This window comes from Sapajus apella, unplaced genomic scaffold (assembly GCF_009761245.1).
Source record: "Sapajus apella isolate SASKATOON/1434 unplaced genomic scaffold, GSC_monkey_1.0 scaffold21, whole genome shotgun sequence".
In the NCBI taxonomy this organism is placed as follows: Eukaryota; Metazoa; Chordata; class Mammalia; order Primates; family Cebidae; genus Sapajus; species Sapajus apella.
In genome coordinates this window covers 20,245,667-20,265,077 of record NW_022436961.1, presented here as the reverse complement: position 1 = coordinate 20,265,077, position 19,411 = coordinate 20,245,667, and the positions used below count along the sequence as shown (strand labels likewise).

Below are 19,411 nucleotides of genomic sequence, written 5' to 3'. Positions count from 1 at the left end.
CTTTTTGGGGGTTTACCGATTTCATTTAGATACACACACAGCGGATATCTCTGAAATGCGGGATACATGTGGTATCCCAGGTACATCCTTCCAGGACGCTCTCTTCAAGCCTAAGCCAGTATACTCTTAGCTCAAATGGGGCAGGATAGTTTAACTTGCAGTGGAGGAGCTTGTCTTTTTAGTTTATAATTTAGTTTTATTTTTAGAGAGAGTGTCTCACTCTGTCACCCAGGCTAGAGTGCAGTGATAATATGATAGCTCACTACAGCCTTGAGCTCCTGGGTTCAAGTGATCCTCCCCATCTCAGCCTCCTGACTAGCTAGGACTACAGAAATGAACCACCACACGCAGCTAATTTGTTTGTTTGTTTTGTAGAGATGGGGTCTTGCTATGTTGCCCAGGCTGCCCTTGAATTGAACTCCTGGCCCCAAGCGATCCTCCTGCCTTGGCCTTTCAAAGTGCTGGGATTACCCGTGTGAGCCATCACACCTGGCCCTGGAGGAAGGGTGTTTGGTGGGAATGAAGTCCTCATGAGAGGGCAGTGAATCTCTAAAAACAAAACATTCACCTTACTTTTCTGATATTATAGCTTCTTTAACATGAAATTTGTTTGCTACTACATATAATAATACTGTGATAGGAACATTCCCAAGTTTTTGAAAAGGCAGTAAGAGGGCCAATGTAGAAGGAATTCTGTACAAAAAGGAACATGTCGAAGGATTCTGACACTCTCATTCACTGGCTAACTGCATTAGACACTTTTTTTCTTTTTTCTTTTTAAGAAACAATTCACTAAGGCAAGTGGATCACCTGAGGTCAGGAGTTTGAGACCAGCCTGGCCAACACGGCAAAATCCCATCACCACAAAAATACACAAATAAGCAGGGCACTGTGGCTCACACGTGTAATACCAGCACTTTTGGAGGCGGAGGTGGGCAGATTATTTGAGCACAGGAGTTTGAGACCAGCCTGGCCAACATGGTGAAATCCCATCTCTACTAAAAATACAAAAATTAGCTGAGCATGGTGGCATGTACCTGTAATCCCAGCTACTGAGGAGGCTGAGGCAGGAGACTTGTTTGAACCCGGAAGGCAAAGGCTGCAGTGAGCTGAGATTGCTCCACTGCACTCCAGCCTGGGTGACAAAGAAGGGCTCCATTTCCAAAAAAAAAAAAAAAAAGCAAAGAAAAGAAATAACTCAGCAAATTAATTATACAGAGAAAATGAACACAATATTATATTTTGGGTCTCCAATCCTCACTACACATACCATGAAGGCTACTTTTTGCTGATTCTGGGGCTGCCTCCAGATGGTGAGAACGATGGCAATGCTGAGAACAAGAAACAGCCCAAGGAGAGCAAGGCTCCAGGCCTCCAGCTTGGAGATGGCGTGAACTCCATAAGTGGTCAAGATACTCAGGCCCAACACGAGAAAAGCTGCAGGGGTGATGTATAGAAAACACAGTCAGCACACCATGCTCTACCCAGATTGCTTGGTGCAAACAGCGTATTCTGACAAAACATCCAGTTCTGTACACATCTAGTTGGCTAAATACAAAGAGTCTTCACCTTGCCCTTTCTTCTTCACTGAGGAGAGAGATGTTCAGTTGCACAGATTTAAGAAACATTGCTCATTTGCTCTTTACTCTCTCCTCCTTAGAAGCCAACCACCCCACTTGATGTTACTGACTTGCATTATCTGCTCGTGTGCTAACTGTGTCCTCATTGGCTACTCTTAGACTAGGATGCTCTTAGGGATGGATACTTACCTTTTTTTCAAATGAGAAATGGCACATCTGGTTATTTTAAGCTATTTTAAACATGGACTGTGATATGGTTTGGCTGTGTCCCCACCCAAATCTCATCTTGAATTGTAGCTCCTGTAATTTCCATGTGTTGTGGGAGGGACCCAGTGCAAGATAATTGAATGGTATGCAGTTTTCCCCATACTGTTCTCATGGTAGTGAATAAGACTCATGAGATCTGCTGGTTTTATAAGGGGAAATCCCTTTTGCTTGGTTATCATTCTTTTGCATGCTGCCACGTAAGATGTGCACCTTTCACCTTCCACCATGATTGTGTGGCCTCCTAGCCACGTGGAACTGTGAGTCCATTAAACCTCTTTTTCTTTATAATTTACCCAGTCTTGGGCATGTCTTTACTAGTAGTGTGAGAACAGACTAATACAGACCGCTAACGTACACAAATGATATATCATCTGCATCTCTTCTCCTTGTTTTGGAGAATGACATCACCACCCCATCTCTGACCATCAAGTCTGCTCTAGAGGACCCTCCCATTTGCTTTGAGAACTCTGTGCTTCCCTACTTGCTACCAATCATCCTGCCCTGTAAAAACCAGTAAGAGTAAGGATTGCCTCTCTTGGCACCCCAGGTGCCCAGTGGAGTGCCTGGCACACAGGCAATGTTCAGTAAATGTCACTGAAAATATGAATGATTATGTCACTGTGAGTGAACAAACAAGGACTTTCTTTATTATTGGACAATTTCACTGGGTTCCAGTCAGGTTACTGGCAGAGGTACCTGGCATGATACTTCCACCCAACGGTGAAATAACCACTAATGAATGTGCCAGTTTGTACTTCTGTCACTCTTGTCTTGAAGTATTCCTTCCTCTTTTCTTCAATTATCAAGATACGATAAATTTATACAGGTCATATAAAGATGATCTCCACTGCTGGTGATGCTTTCAGTAAAAATTTCAGGGTGGTTGCTAATATATTCTAGGGCAATGTGAGGCCCTCTGTGCTCTTCCACATCATGCCAGCTCCACCCACACACATCTTCTGGGTCTGTACAATGTACGCAGAGAAGAAGACTTACCCAGGAATCCTACTAGAAAGCTCACAAGAGAAGCTGACTGCTGTGTCGGCAGGGGGGAGGGGCAGAAGAGGGTCCGCACACTGAAGCCCTGTCTTTGCAGCATGGTGACCTGGGACTCACTCTTCGAGGCTGCGTTGGGACACAATCCCAGACCATCTTTCTCAGGAGAACATTTGGGCTGCTCATAAGATAAGCCAGGCTGGTACCTATTCCCAAACAAACAACTATGTCTTCATTGTCAAACAGACATTTGACCCAAGTGAAACTAGCACCTAAAACCTGAAGACATCATACAGAGTAATAGTGTGTAGAGTAAATCAACACTTATGACTCCAGCCCCAGAGCATGCTGAGCCACATGGCAAACCTTTTCAATAAAATATCTGCAGCAAAATATCCACATTTCCCCTAGTAGTCATCTAATCACAGTAATGTATTAGATGGCACAAGAAAGTGAAGTTGTAAAGTAAGGCGATCTTGATAAAAGGATGATTATTCTGAAATTATCTATGTCCAAAGGAAATGTGGTTCATGAAAACGGCGCAGGAACGCTGGGTAAATTTCAGTTGTAAAATAATGCAGTCACCAGTTTGGCATTCAAAGGCCTCATCACAATCTGTCTTCCTGGCCTCGTCCTTCCCTACCCATTCTTCTAGCTATACCCAGACAAGCTCATCTGGCCATTGTGCCACCTCTACACCCAGTGCATGCCATTTTCCTTTATTACTTTATCCTCCTCCTCTATAGCTTATATCAAGACTGGTTGATATCGTTTGGCTGTGTCTCCAACCCAAATCTGCCCTTGAACTGTAGTTCCCAAAAGCCCCATGTGCCATGGGAGAGACCCAGTGGGAGGTATTTTAAAAATGGGAGTGGTTACCTTCATGCTGTTCTCATGATAGTGAGTTCTTAAAAGATCTGATTTTTTTTTTTTTTTTAGATGAAGTTTCACTCTTGCTGCCCAGGCTGGAATGCAGTGGCGCGATGTCAGCTCACTGCAACCTCCCCATTGGGTTCAAGTGATTCTCCTGCCTCAGCCTCTGGAGTAGCTGGGACTACAGGTGCCCGCCACTACACCCTAAGGGGCCTTCCCCCTTTTTGCTCCGCACTTCTTCCTGCTATCATGTGAAGAAGGATGTGTTTGCTTCCTCTTCCACCATGATTGTAAGTTTCCTGAGGCCTCTCCAGCTCTGCAGAACTGGGAGCCAATTAAATTTCTTTCCTTTATAAATCACCCAGTCTTGGCTATGTCTTTATTAGCAGTGTGAGAATGGACTAATAACAAGCCTGCTTCTCCACGTAGTGTCTGCCCCAGGCTTTTCAGTATGGCCTCTTCACCTTCTGGGCAGCCTTTACTTATTTTTGAAAGCAACGTTTTCCTTCCATATAAAGAAAGATGCTCACTGAGAAAAAATACATGAAAGTATACAGGAGAAATTTAAAACCAGCCATGATACTACCACCCAGTGTTAATTACTGTTAGTACTTTGGTGCAATTTCATCCAGGCATATAATGTCTATATAGGCATATATGATTTCTTCATGTAAATTTATTATTTAAATAAGTTCAGATACTATATATACTGTAATTTTGTATCCTGAAATGGATATATTTCTCCATAAAATTAAATACCATTTTATTTGCTGTAGAAGGGTCCACTGAATAAATGTAGCCTCATTTATTTAACCATTCCCCTAGTGATATTCAGGTTAGTTTTCATTTTTTCACTATTGTGAATTACTTTTTCCATAAACATCCTTTACATACATCTGTGTGTGCCTCTGATTAAATCTTTAGCACAAAAATTTTAACAATTGAATTAATGGAACAAAAAGCATAGCATTCTTAAGTGTCTTTGAACATTATGAGAAATTGCCTTTCATGTAGATTAAGCCAACCTATCCACTAATGGTCAACTTGTAATTGATTCTTTGCTAAAGACTAGATATGCTTCTTCTACTTTTCATTGCTATTTTGATGGATGTGACCTCTCACCTTGATGAGACAGCTGGCTCCCTGGAAGCCAGGAGAGTGAGGGCTCAATATCTGACTCCCAGAGCCCCTCACGCATGGTACACCCTACAGAACCACCAGGCGACTCACCTGAGGATGAGAACACAGGCTGCCACCAGAGAGTATGCCATGAGAGTACCAATGGACATCATGTCCACAAGTGCCTTCAGGTCAAAGAGAAAGGCCATCAAAGCTAGGGGGAAAAGAAAAGAACGGTGAAGCAAATGGCCCAGGAGGAAATTCCATACAGTTATTAACGTTCAAGCCAGGGACATCTGACTGCTACTTGATTTGGGTACTAACGATTAGTCAAGAAGACTACTGAAAATGTATCTCTCACAGTTAAGATGTTCTTAGGGTCCATATAATCTGTTGATAGGACTTCAAAAGCCCTTAGGTCTCTAGCAACTACAAGGCACATTCTACTTTGATTACTTAAAAAATATTTGGCCTGACAAAGAGTGAAAACATTACATGACAGAACACTGTCTTTGATGTTTCAGAAGAAAGATACTGCTAGGAAACACTGGCTAGCTCGTTTTTTAAAACCACAAAAAAAACATTCAAACAGAAGGAACTTTCATTATAGTATTACATAACCACTTTACTTTCCAAATGCATTGAGTTACATACAACTCAATTTTTTCTTTTTTTTGAGACAGGATCTCACTTTGTCACCCAGGCTGGAGTGCAGTGGTGCAATCTTGGCTTACTGCAATCTCCACCTACCTGGTTCAAGCGATTCTCATGTCTCAGCCTCCCAAGTAGCTGGGACTACAGGTACGTGCCACCACACTCGGCTAATTTTTGTATTTTTAGTAGAGGCAGGGTTTCACCATGTTGGTCAGGCTAGTCTTGAACTGGCCTCAAGTGATCCAGCGGCCTTGGCCTCCCAAAATGCTGGGATTACAGGTGTGAGCCACAGTGCCCAGCCTGACTCAAAATTATTTTAGTAATTCTGATAATAAAGTAATTTTCAATTAAATTATGTTTCTGAAACAGGCTAAATGCTATTATGCATTCCAGGTAGACTTTCTAGATCTGAGACATCAACTTCTGGTCCTGCACACCAAATCCCAAAATATTAAGAGGCAAAAAAATATTTTAAAGATTAACTTCCACTAAACAACTGTTTTCTCCACTGAAACATCAAAATAGTGACACTATTAACTTGAATTTAGCCTACAGTTTTCCCTGTCACAGTAAGTGGATAACATCACATTCCATTTATATGGTGTTTCAGATCCCTCTACAAGACTGAAACCTCTGTGATCTCATTTTACCTTCGAGTCAATGATCATATGAGATGGGAAATCAGTTAGGTTTAGCTATATAAAATGGCTGGATTTGACAATGTTTGACCCCAAACTCAGCAATTGTGAGTGGTTTTTCTAACAGGATTATCCCCATCTTAGAGACAGGCTAACTTAGCAAGGCCACAACTACCCATCAGGGGCAGAGTTCCCCTCATCCAACAGCCCCATGTTCCTGCTACAAGATCACATTGTTTCTTTTAACACATGGCATGCCTCACTTTGAAAATTCCTTGCTGGGCTTGGAAGTTCACACCCATAATCAATCCCTGCACTTTGAGAGGCCAGGGCAGGCAGATCACCTGAGTTCAGGAGGTTGAGACCAACTTGGCCAAAATGGTGAAACCCCATCTCTACCAAAAATACAAAAATTAGCTGGGTGTGGTGGTGCGTGCCTGTAATTAGAGCTACTCAGAAGGCTGAGACAAAAGTTTATTTGAACCCCGGAGGCGGAGGTTGTAATTAAACAAGATAGTGCCATTATACTCCAGGCCTGGGTGTCAAAGGAAGATTTTTCTACAAAAAAAAAAAAAAAAACACACACGAAAAGAAAATCTTCATTGCTCATATATTTATACATCAGATTATTACAGTTTTGGTATGTTTAAAAATCATAGCCAAATAAGGTAGCCAAAAGAGAAGAAAATAATCAATTGTCTCTACAAGCTCTCTGATCCAAGTTAAAAACAAAGTATAAAATAACAAAAATATTTTAGAGCATTTTAAAAAATGGTCTAATTATCTTCTTTTAATTATTAATTTTAATATCTTAATATGCCACCAAATTAAATTCTTCCTGAATGGAGGATAATAAACTTTTAAAAATTCTGGATTATTACTGAGAAGTATTTTACTGGAAAAAGAAAAATTTTAATGAGTTACATAAAATGAATGACTCTTTGTCAAAAAAGTATTTATAAACTACCTTTAATATCATGTATTGTTTAAAAATCAAATGGGTACCGAGTGCAGTGGCTCACGCCTGTAATCTCAGTACTTTGGGAGGCTGAGGCAGGCAGATCACCTGAGGTCAGGAGTTCGAGACCAGCCTGGCCAAAATGGAGAAACCCTGGTCTACTAAAAATACAAAATTAGCCAGGTATGGTAGCACATCTGTGTAATCCCAGCTACTCGGAAGGCTGAGGCTGAGGCTTGAACCTGGGAGGCAGAGGTTGCAGTGAGCCAAGATCGCGCCATTGTACTCCAGCCTGGGCAACAAGAACAAAACTCCATCTCAAAAAATAAAATAAAATAACATATAATGGACTTGACATCATCTAGTGCAAATCTTTATTTTAGGGGGGCAGAAATCTAAGCCTGAGAAAATAAGTGACTTGACCTGCTAATATGTGTTTAAGAAAGGGCCAGATTTATAAGAAAATGTTTACAACGTGAAGTGTTTAAACAAATACATTCTGACCTTGAAAATAATTCTATTTCATACAGAATGAAGCACTAGCTTTTTCTAACCTAATTTCCCAACAGTTCAGAGCCTCAACACAATTGTCATTTTGGTTTGAATTTCTAGCACCAAGATTGTTCATTATTTTATGTATAAAGCTTGCTTGTCTTCCTTTTGTTTCCTGTAACAGCACGTCTAAGGCCATTCTCCGGATCTAGAACGTCATTGAAAATTTCTGCATGGGATAAGAATCTGGCCAAAGGTATTTTAACGGATATTAAGATGTGCCAAAAGACTAGCAATCTGGATTTTCTGAACATACTTTAAGTACCAAAACTGTTGAAGGGAAAAATAGATTCCTAATGGAGCTTGAGAGGACGTACGTGTTTGTAACTGTTGGATGGCTGTGATGGCCCTAAAAGCAAAGATGCCCACCATACTGAGGACAGTGATTACAAGGGCCAAGCACAAACTCTCTTGGACATTTCTTATTAATAATGGGTAAAGTTTAGTATTTCAAAAATCCTATGGTCCTTTAGCAATAGTCAACATATATCCTAGAACAAAAAATTAAATCATTTTAAAATTAATATTTCAAAAATTAAGCAAGAATTCCTTAATCAAAAGTTTATGCATCAATAATAGAATTTTGTGTGCTAGTTCATCAGAAACACAATCCATGATATTTAGTGAAGAGCCATTATAACCCTTTGCATATTTGTTAGAGCCCCAAAGATTAAAATAACAAAACAGTTAAAAAAAAAAAAAAAAACCAAAAAACCCAAAGGGTCAATTAAGAATGCACTTCAGTATATCACTGCCACCACGATTTTCAGATGTTAATACCAATGCTCACATACTAATTTATCAGTGATTTTGTTTTTTTAACTTACATGCACAGCATGCAGACCCTCTTTATAAGTCCATGCATGCGAATTAAATGTTCCAGTCCAATGCTCAAGACGCCTCGGTCTGTAAAGCTTACCAGAAATGACCCCTGCAGTCAACGTGGCAGCAACTGGTGACTGCCTCTTACTCACTCTGGCAAGAAATCTAAACAGTAAGCCATCCCGGGCCATGGCAAACAGAATTCGGGGTAAAGGAAACATAGAACCCAGAAGACTAGAACAGAAAAATGCAAAATCCACACATGAGTTATTTTAAGGATTATTCTAGACAGGCATACACAGGTAAAGACTGGACACATGAAAACGCAGAACCAAAATATTCAAAATAGGAAACATTCACAAAAAAAGTGACCGAGCTTCACATAAATCAATACAGAAAACCACCTAGCTTTGTATTTTTAATGCAGGGTCCTTGATGAAAAAGATTCCCCTTTTCGTAAGAAAAGTCAACTCTCTCTCACCTGCCACCGCACCCGATGATAAAGTAGCAATTATTGGTGTCTTCGTTTTGGAATTGATTTGAGCTAGACATTTGAAAAGCAACCCATCCTCCGCCATAGCATAGATTACACGAGGCATTGGAAAAATGGATCCAAGAAGACTGAATAAAAAGCAAACACATGCAGTATGGCAAACATTCATGCAAGATTACATCCCTGCACTGAAATAAAGTAACTGTATAGTATTCAGCATGACAGTTGTAATCATCAAGTCACATTATTTATATTAATAATTATGTGATATTATTTTTAAATGCATTATGATTGGGCATTTACAAATATTTGCTAATATTTACCATTGTGCTACTCATTATTCTGTTACAGATAAGTACCCAGCGAAACTACCGGACTAAAAACAATACTGCAAGTAATTTGTGTGTACCCACGATTATTATCAAATTAAAATTAAGCAATTAAGACTTAACCAAACCAATATTAAGGCATTTTTAGCAGCAGCAGCTTAGAAAATAAAATTACTAATTTGTTATGTAATTAAAGACTAAATAATTTTATTTCATAAGCAATAATTGCAACCTTTATTTAACAATGATATATTTTTGCATTTATTGTACCAGTATTTTTTCTCATACACCTTGATCTTGGGTCAAACTCGTAATAATTCCCAACATCATAAGATAATCAAGATAGAAAAAGGCAAAGAAGATCAATTTACATAAATGTAGTATACAGAGGTGGCCATAGTGAAAAGTTATCAACTGAAGTTTAGTAAGACAGTTTTTGCTTGAGATGTTCGGAATTACTTTTGTTTACCAGCTGTACCATTTCATACGTTACTTAGTAGTGAAAAATAACCATGTAAGAGAAAACAAAAAAAAATTCTGTTTAAAAATGCAGCTTATTTATTTATTTATTTATTTATTTGTGGCAGGGTCTCACTCTGTCACCCAGGCTGGAGTGCAGTAGTGCCATCATAGCTCCCTGTGCCCACAAACTCCTGGGCTTCTTCCACTTGTCTCTCAAGTAACTGAGACGGGGACTAAAGGTGCATGTCACCATGCTCAGCTAATTTCTTGATTTTTTTTTTTTTTAGAGACCCAGTCTTTCTATGCTGCCCAGGCTGGTCTTGAACTCTTCCTTAAGTGATGCTCCTGCCTTGGTGTTCCAAAGTGCTGGGACTACAAGAGTGAACCACCCACACTGTGTCTGGACCTTCTTTATCTTTAATAAGGCTCTGCTGAGCTTGGCCATAGATGAATCTTTGTCCATCCCTTCTAAGGCCAGGGCGGCCTGGTATTTTCACAGTTCAGACTTTTGAAATTACTTAAAGCAATTCAAAATAAACCTCAAAGCTGGGTGTGGTGGCTCATGTCTGCAACCCTAACACTTTGGGAGGCTGAGGCGGGAGGATCACTTGAACTCAGGCGTTCAAGACCAGCCTGGGCAGCTTAGTGAGACCTCGTCACTACAAAAAATAAAAAGTTAGCCAGGTATGGTGTTACAAGCCTGTATCCTAGCTACTCAGGAGGCTAAGCTGGGGAGATCACTTGAACCCAGGAGTTTGGCCCTCAGTGAACTATGACCGTGCTACCATACTTCAGCCTGCTCGACAGAGTGAGACCCTGTCTCAAATAAATAAATAACCAAATAAACAAATAAATAAACATCAACACTATTAGATGGCTGAGAAACCAAAAGTATCTAATCGCTACTTAATATTGTCTTAACTAGAAAATAAAAGGGAGTTTGGGGGAAAAAATAAAGCTAGGCTGCTGAATTACACCAAAAAGCTTCTTTTTCTACTTTCAGACTTTTACAACATTATTTTCAGTTAAAAAATTACTAACCTGGCAAAAAGATTAATTTTCTCTTTATAAGACTCTTCTACTGTATGGCATGACACAAAACTGGAATGAAGTATCTTATTCATAATCATATGTTAATTAAAATAAGGGTTGCTCAGGAAACCAGGGAAATGAGTTCTAAAGTATTCAAACAAGCAGCTACTGGAAATCTGAAAACTTGGGATTCAACGACCCTATCTCTTCACATATTTACATGAATTTCCACCATTAATTTAAGAATGATAATTTCTACCTGCCGGGCGTGATGTCTCAAGCCTGTAATCCCAGCACTTTGGGAGGCCGAGGCAGGTGGATCACGAGGTCAAGAGATTGAGACCATCCTGGTCAACATGGTGAAACCCGGTCTCTACCAAAAATACAAAACATTAGCTGGGCATGGTGGCGCGTGCCTGTAATCCCAGCTACTCAGGAGGTTGAGGCAGGAGAATTGCCTGAACCCAGGAGGCGGAGGTTGTGGTGAGCTGAGATCGCACCATTGCACTCCAGCCTGGGTAACAAGAGCAAAACTCCGTCTCAAAAAAAAAAAAACAGAATGATAATTTCTATTTTCTATTTTCAGACCAACTTCACTCTGACTGGTGCTAAGAGGAAAAAGTCTCCATGTTTCACAATAAAAAAAGGATTATATTTAAAAAAGACAAAGCACATGGCGTCCACTCACACAGAATCAGTATTACTTGAACAGAGGTAGCAAATGTGAGGTCTGTGCATGTATTCTCAGATGTCTGAAGAACTACAAATATCAGCCAGGTACAGTGGCTCACGCCTGTAATCCTAGCACTTTGGGAGGCTGAGTTGGGCGGATCACCTGAGGTCGGGAGTTTGAGATCAGCCTGACCAACATGGAGCAGCTCCATGTCTACTGAAAATACAAAATTAGCTGGGCGTGGTGGTGCATGCCTGTAATCCCAACTAATTGGGAGGCTGAGGCAGGAGAATTGCTTGAACCTGGGTGGCAGAGGTTGCAGTGAGCTGAGATTGCACCATTGCACTCCAGCCTAAGCAACAAGAGTGAAACTCCGTCTCAAAAAAAAAAAAAAAAGAACTACAAGTATCACCAAAACTAATGAAGAAGAAACATTTTAGGACAAGAATCCTGAAGTTTCATAATACCTACATACATGACTATGTGTAACAGATGTGTGTGTGTGTGTGTGTGTGTGTGTGTGTGTGTGTATCAATGCCATATATATTTCTACTGAAGCTGAAGCCTGGGCCATTGCTATCTTAAAAAGCTGACTCTGAACTAATGGCAGAGTTTATCCTTTAAGATTTTTACATGGAAATTCTGAGAAAAATAATCAATAAACACATAGTTACATAACATTTTGTTTCTATTAGGATACTTTTTAAATATACAAAAGCAATTATTTAGATACTGACTACGCTTTGTAGAATCGCAAACAGCCCCTGCCCTGAAGGCGATGCAATATACCTTGTTGACAAGGCGCAGAGAGAACCAGCTGCGACGATGTATTTGGCAGGACCCCATCCCACATATTCAAATGCTACAGGGAGAGGGCTTTTCTCGTCGAGGAGGTAGTATGGCATCATAAGTGTTAAAGCTGCAGAGACCCCAAAATAGGCCATAAAGCAAACAAGCAAAGAGGTCACAATTCCAATAGGAATAGCTCTCTGGGGATTGCGGACTTCTTCGCCTAAGGAAATACAAACAAAAGATGTGTATGCTTAAGAAAACATCAATAGGAAAATAAATTAAATTGTGCGAAATTCTTCCTCTTCTCCAGAGTAATTCTTCTTTGCTTTTGTCCCTTCTCTTTTCTTAGCTTGGTCCATCTTTTTTATTTTATATTTTTTTGAGACAGACTCTTGCTTTGTCACCCAGGCTAGAGTGCAGTGGTGAGATCTTGGCTCACTGCAACCTCTGCCTCCCAGGTTCAAGCAAGTCTCCTGCCTCAGCCTCCCGAGTAGCTGGGACCACAGGTGTGCGCCACCACACCTGGCTAATTTTTGTATTTTAGTAGAGATGAGTTTCACCATGTTGGCCAGTCTAGTCTCAAATTCCTGGCCTCAAGTGATCCACCTGCCTCAACCTCCCAAAGTACTGGGATTACGGGCATGAGACCGTGCCCGGCCGGTCCATCTATTTCACATGAAATTTCCTCTATTCTTGAAGGTACTTTCTTATTACATAAAAATCCAAATCCCAGAGGAAGAAGAGGAGAGGTCATGCCAGTAAGTTTCGCATCTCCAGGAAAGAAAAAAACCAATGAGCCAAACAAACGCCATAACATACCAGCACTATTAAGTGTTTAGAGATAGAATAGCAGTCTTAATCCATTTGGAAAATGATTCATCTACAGAGATTAAATGACTGCTGTGCCATTTGGTAGGCCCCTGAGTATGAAGGCTTCAGATGAAGTTATTTCATCTATTTGTATGAAATTCTAATTTCAATTTAAAAAACAGTATACTTTGTGCACTAATGAAATTGAATACTCAAAATGTGGTCAATTGTATGGCCATACCATGACATAAAAATAGAGGAAGCACTTAGAGAATGACTCTGCGATAATTATGTTGTTGTATAAGATAATGAAGAAAGAATTGGCACAATATTTTTTCTCCCACTAACAAAGAGGCCATTTAAGAATGTCATCATCATGTATGGCTCATGTGAAGCACTTCCGGATAGAAGGATAGGGATGGTAATAATGACTAACGTTTATAAAGTAATCAACGGCTTGCAAAGTATTTTTCACATGCATTATTTTAGGTAATCTTCATACTATTTCAGGAGTAGGAATTGTTCTCTCAAATTTATCAACGTGGAAACCAAGGTGAGAGAGTTGCACTCTTCCTCGGCAGCAGGTGTCACAGCGGGGTCTGGACCTAGTGCCCTTCTTACCCCAAATCTCTCTCTCTTTCCTGGACCATCTGCTGCCACACACGGGTACTTATGCGTGACAAGGAATACTCATTCTTCTACAGTGAGCCAAGACACTGTTCTTACCAGTTGTTGCAATGCAGTCAAATCCCACAAAGGCATAAAAGCAAGTTGCAGCACCAGCCAACGTTCCCGTAAAGCCGTAAGGCATAAAGCCACCAGCCCCATAGATACTTGTTCCATTTTCAGAAGGTGGCTCACTAAGGAAGAGAATAAACACATTGGAAAGTCACTTTGACAGAAAACTGCTCTTTCTGGTGATTTGTCTCAGACCACATCTTTGGAAGGCGGTTGTGTTTATCAGCCCTTTGAAGCTGATATACATAAAACTAAAACCTCGCTCTCTCACCCTGTGCTAGAGAACGTGGTGGTGCTTCTAACAGTGTTACCTAACAATAATCCTCCTGTATCACTGACATACAATTACAGGTTGATTGATACCATACATAGAAGGCCCAGACCCGCTCCGGCTGGAACCCACAGCCAGGGAGGATTTTGAGGGCAGAGACTCTACATATGAGCCATGCTCTGGGGCAAAGATCAGAAACCTCCACATCTTATGGATGCTTTTTCTTACGAGAACCTATTCTTCAACTCATAAAGCATTGAGTAAGACAGAGTGCATGTCTTTAACATGCCCTAAGAAGACACTTAAAAACATGAAACAAAACTTCCTAGTCTTGATTGATAATAAAGTTGAATATTTTATTATATGTTAAAGACTTTATAAGTTCATAGGATACCAATTTCTTCCCTCATTGGAATGACTATAAACAACATATGTCACGAAAAACATATAGATGTACCTCATTCTATGCAATAGATATTTGTGTAATCTTATTTCTGCTTGTACAACTAATAACATTCTCCAAAAAAAAACAAGGTCTGAAGATTACTAAAGGGCTAAGGGAATACAACGAAACGGAATGGTGACCCTGAAGGAAGAACTAAAGGATGCACAACTCAAAAATATTCATTGTTATTTAGTGGTGGCAAACTGCTCGGGGGAAAAGATCAAGTTTTTCCAGTAGTTAGAATCTTCCCTTGCTCTTCCCCTAAACCTGTAGCAGAGCTTGAGGCTGGGAACCAGCAGCTGCATAGCTTCACACAGTTGTCCCATAGGGAGAACACCTATACTTTAAAGTTTGAAGGGAGTCTGGGAAGAGGGGTCTTGGAATGGAATAGCCTCTCAGAAAGGTCTCAGAAGTAAGAGGTTTGAGAACCATTGCTCTAGAAGAAAACTCACATATGCCCTCTGATATAGTTTGGCTGTGTCCCCACCCAAATCTCATCTTGGATTGTGGCTCCCACAATTCCCACATGTTGTGGGAGGGACCCTGTGGGAGGTGGCTGAATCATGGGGGCAGGTCTTCCCATGATGTTCTCATGGTAGTGAGTGGGTGTCATGGGATCTGATGGTTTTATAAGGGAGAGTTTTCCTGCACAAGTTCTCTTCTCTTGTCTGCTGCCATGTAAGACATGCCCTTCACCTTCTGCTGTGATTGTGAGGCCTCCCCAGCCATGTGGAACTGTGACTCCATTAAATCCCTTTTTCCTATAAATCACCCCGTCTCAGGCATGTCTTTATCAGCAGAGTAAAAACAAACTCATACACCCTCTTAAAATATTTTCTTAAACAAGAAGGAGAAAAAAACCCTCAAATATTTTACCTGGCACTTGCTGATATATTTTTGAGAAACTCTTCACTAATCTTCCAGTTTGCCACATTTCCTTTCACAAACCCAGCAACAATCACAAACAGAAGGACCAGAATATTAACAGCTGTGAATATTTTATTCACCCAAGCAGACTCTTTTACTCCAAAAGACAAAAGACCTATGGAAAAAGAAAGGACATTTTCGTTTTTAACCTAGCTTTAGGAAAGGCAATGGCATTTTGAGGCAAATACAGGGCTTTAGGATATTACTTCACCAGCACTCATATCTGTAACTTCCATCTATCCACCTCTAGTGCTAGTTCTTACTCCTTAGTTAGTTACCTAATCCTGAAAGGTCTTTTGAATGCAACCAACTCAATTTTGGAAGGCAGATCGTGCTCACAGAAGACACCACACCACTTTATAAGAAACATAAATCTAGTAACTTTGGCCATCACTACCAATGATAGGTAAAGTAACATCTAATTTCAGGTTAATGGTTGCAAACTTTTTTTTTTTTTTTGAGATGGAGCCTTGCTCTGTTTCACTGGCTAGAGTACAGAGGTGTGATCTTGGCTCACTGCAACCTCTGCCTCCTGTGCTCAAACAATTCGCTCACCTCAGCCACCTGAGTAGCTGTGAACACAAGTGCATGCCACCATGTCTGGCTAATTTTTGTATTTTTTGTAGGGCTGGGGTTTTGCCATGTTGGCCAGGCTGGTCTCAAATTCCAGCCTGCCTCAGCCTCCCAAAGTGCTGGGATTACAGGCATGAGCCACCGTGCATGGGCCATTTGCAAACTCTTTAAAAGTAAATGGTAAAACATATGTCTGCTGTGCACACAAAATACATAAACAAAGATACTTTAACTGTGCCATAAAAGCATTTTGTTAAACCTAGTCTCATTTTAACAGTTTTATATTCTGGTTGTAAAAGTGATCAATTTCCTATTCAAGTACACAGAAAATATATAAAGAAGCTCAACCATGCTTTTCCCTCCCAAATTTCGTACACACACACACACACACACACACACACACAATCTCTCTCTCTCTCTCTCTCTCGTGCCAGTAAATATACAGTCTCATTTTTAACAGCTGCATATCTTCAACTATATTGATATACTACACTTTAATTCATCCCTTATTTATAGACAATTAGATCACTCTTTGTTATAATTATAAATAGCACTGACATAATAATTCTTTTATAAATATCTTCCTACACTTTCTATTTACTTCTTTACAATTTTCTGCAAGGTAATAATGTATCAAAGGTAAGAACTGTTGGTTCACATTATCAAAATATTCTCTGGAAAGTTTGGCTGGATTTAAAGTTTCTATTTTTTCTATTAGGGTATTCTATTCATATCAACTGATATGGTTTGCCTGTGTCCTCACCCAAATCTCATCTTGAATTGTAACTCCCATAATCTCCATGTGACATGGGAGGCGCCCAGTGGGAGGTAATTGAATCATGGGGGCAGGTTCCCTGTGCTGTTCTCATGATAGTGAATACACCTCATGAGATCTGATAGTTTTATAAAGGGCAGTTCCCCTGCACATGCTCTCTTGCCTGACATCACGTAAGACATGACTTTGTTCCTTCCACCATGATTGTAAGGCCTTCCCAACCATGTGGAACTGTGAATCCATTAAACCTTTTTATCTTCATAAATTACTGAGTCTCAGGTAATTCTGTATAGCAGTATGAAAATGCACTAATACATTGATTTGTAAAATTTATTTATATATTAATGCCATAAGCTCTCTGCTTGTCATGTACAGCATACATTTTTCCCAGTTTGTTTTTGCCTTTAGTCTTACTGTTGATTATACACATGTAGAAAAGTTATTAGAAAAAAATTTTTTTTCCTTTTTAGTTTCTACCTTGAAAAAAATTCTCTAAACCATTAACTCAAAACATCGACTTTGTTTCCTTCCAGTATTTTTCTAATTATATTTACATCTTTAACCCATCTGGTATAAGATTTGGATTATGGACCTATGGAAGTTTATCTTTTACCATCGAGGAAATGATTGCTTTGAAAAGACGATGCCACAGATTTACTTGTTTCTTCCTCATATCTAAACTATTAGATATCACCATCAAATAAGCAAATTTTTCCAAGAAGAGATGAAAGAACTTGAATTTTGTTCTTCTACCTGTATAATTCCTAGAATCATAAATTAACCATATAAAGGAAAGCTGTATGGTCAGCACAATTCTCGACTCTGTAAGTTAGGTTAGGAACCACCGCTATATACCTCAGAGCATAACAAAGCCACCTTTATATTTCATGTAAGTTTCCAACAGCACATGTGCACTGTCTACTCTGCAGTCTCATCTCCCACCGGCAGATTAGACACCAATGAGTATCTCATCTAAACACTGCACACACTTCCCGTGTATCTTTAGTAAAACAGCTGCTTCACGTAATTTGGTATTACAATATGAATAGGGATTTATAATACAGGGTCTGTTCTTCAAATATTCTAAGAACAAAGTTATAACATCAGCTTAACCTATAATTAAAGGAAAGATATGATGGTGAAGGAACACAGGACAAATGATGTGAGCCAAGGCCTAAGTCTTGCCGTGGTATTAAACTATGTTCTCATTGCTTCATAGCTACATGCTTTTCATCATTTGGAGATTAAAACTGAGTATTTTAAGTTCACTGAAATGATCCCTAAATAAAATATGATGTAAACAACTTAATGCTCGACTGGTTTCTATTTCTAAGTGAGACCAGTTAGAAACCAAAACAAAAATTGATTCTTTGTTGAAAAACAAGTGGTGTAATTTTTCTTGACATTAGACTCAAAATGGAAAACATTTTATACCTATACACTTTTTTAGGTTCTTATCCCTATATAAAACATTTAATTAATGACTCACTTTTTAAAGGGTAAAGCTATTTTTAAAAAAAATTTTCAAGTAAACATTTCATAAGAGAATGATATTTCTGTCTTGCTCTTCTAACAAGGGAAAAAACAGAGGTAAGGTTGGACAAGAAAGCATGAGGCAGATTGCCCAGGATCAAGCAAGTGAGAAGTAGGAACAGACGTGGTTTTTACTCTTAGTGCAATCCTTGACGGGCATAAGCAGGATTGCAGGGAAGAATGAGACTCAAAAGAGAAAATGTGGCCGAGTGCAGTGGCTCATGCCTATAATCTCAGCACTTTGGGAGGCTGCGGTGGAGGGATCACTTGAGGTCAGGAGTTCGAGACCAGCCTGGCCAACATGGTGAAACCTTGTCTCTACTAAAAATACAAAAATTAGCCAGGCATGGTGGCGCATGCCTGTAATCTCAACTACTCGGGAGGCTGAGGCAGGAGAATCGCTTGAATCTGGGAGACGGAGGAGGTTGCAGTGTCACTGCAGTCCAGTTTGGGTGACAGAGCCAGACTCTGTCTCAAAAAAAGAAAGAAAGAAAGAAAGAAAAAGTTCAAATAGTTAAAACAAATAAAAGGAGATGGAGCAGGAAGTAGCTATACCTATGAAATAAAATTGCTACCAGGTGAGTGCTTACTCGGAACCAAACAAGAAGGCTGTAGGAGGCAGACACTGATGCCCTCATGTTCTGGATGAGCAAACTGAGGGAGGAATATTACAGAAATTGTTCTATGTTCTTAAGCGGGTGAGTGGCACAGAAGGACTGAAATCTGGGTATTCTAATTCTTGTGCCTTTTAAAACCACTATGCTATGATACTGATGAAAACTGGAAAATCCTGGTACTAAGTATGTTCGTCTATAGAATGTTGACATTACAAAATGACAGCGGATTTGAACGTGCTTCCTTTACAGCCAAAGGCCTACATTATATAGATGAAGGCATGTCGGAAAAACAGAGTTTCAGCTAGACATTGCAAATATCCCTAGTTGTATCTAATAAGATAAAACAATGCCAAGAAAGTATACATTCTTCCTTGCTGAAACCACCGCTATTCCTGCAAACCATTAATTATTATAAAAATCAATGTTCTCATCATATTATTCAGTATGTGCCAGGTTCCATTTACTCAGAAGTGCTATTTCTA

At 39.8% G+C, this 19,411-nt stretch overlaps 1 protein-coding gene across 4 annotated transcripts in view; it reads right to left on the bottom strand.

Annotated features, from left to right (window-relative positions):
* The window catches only part of SLC7A2 (solute carrier family 7 member 2), a 70,371-nt gene that overhangs the window by 7,109 nt on the left and 43,851 nt on the right, over positions 1–19,411 (bottom strand). For 3 of the 4 annotated variants that reach the window (XM_032288372.1, XM_032288370.1, XM_032288371.1), the window contains exons 4-10: positions 15,381–15,546; positions 13,777–13,910; positions 12,238–12,460; positions 8,941–9,080; positions 4,947–5,049; positions 2,844–3,049; positions 1,271–1,437 (exon numbers count right to left, since the gene is read on the bottom strand). In XM_032288372.1, the coding sequence (XP_032144263.1) occupies positions 1,271–1,437; positions 2,844–3,049; positions 4,947–5,049; positions 8,941–9,080; positions 12,238–12,460; positions 13,777–13,910; positions 15,381–15,546 (1,139 nt within the window). Of the gene's footprint in view, positions 1–1,270; positions 1,438–2,843; positions 3,050–4,946; positions 5,050–8,556; positions 8,694–8,940; positions 9,081–12,237; positions 12,461–13,776; positions 13,911–15,380; positions 15,547–19,411 lie in introns of all 4 variants that reach the window. The other variant, XM_032288373.1, reaches the window with a different exon arrangement.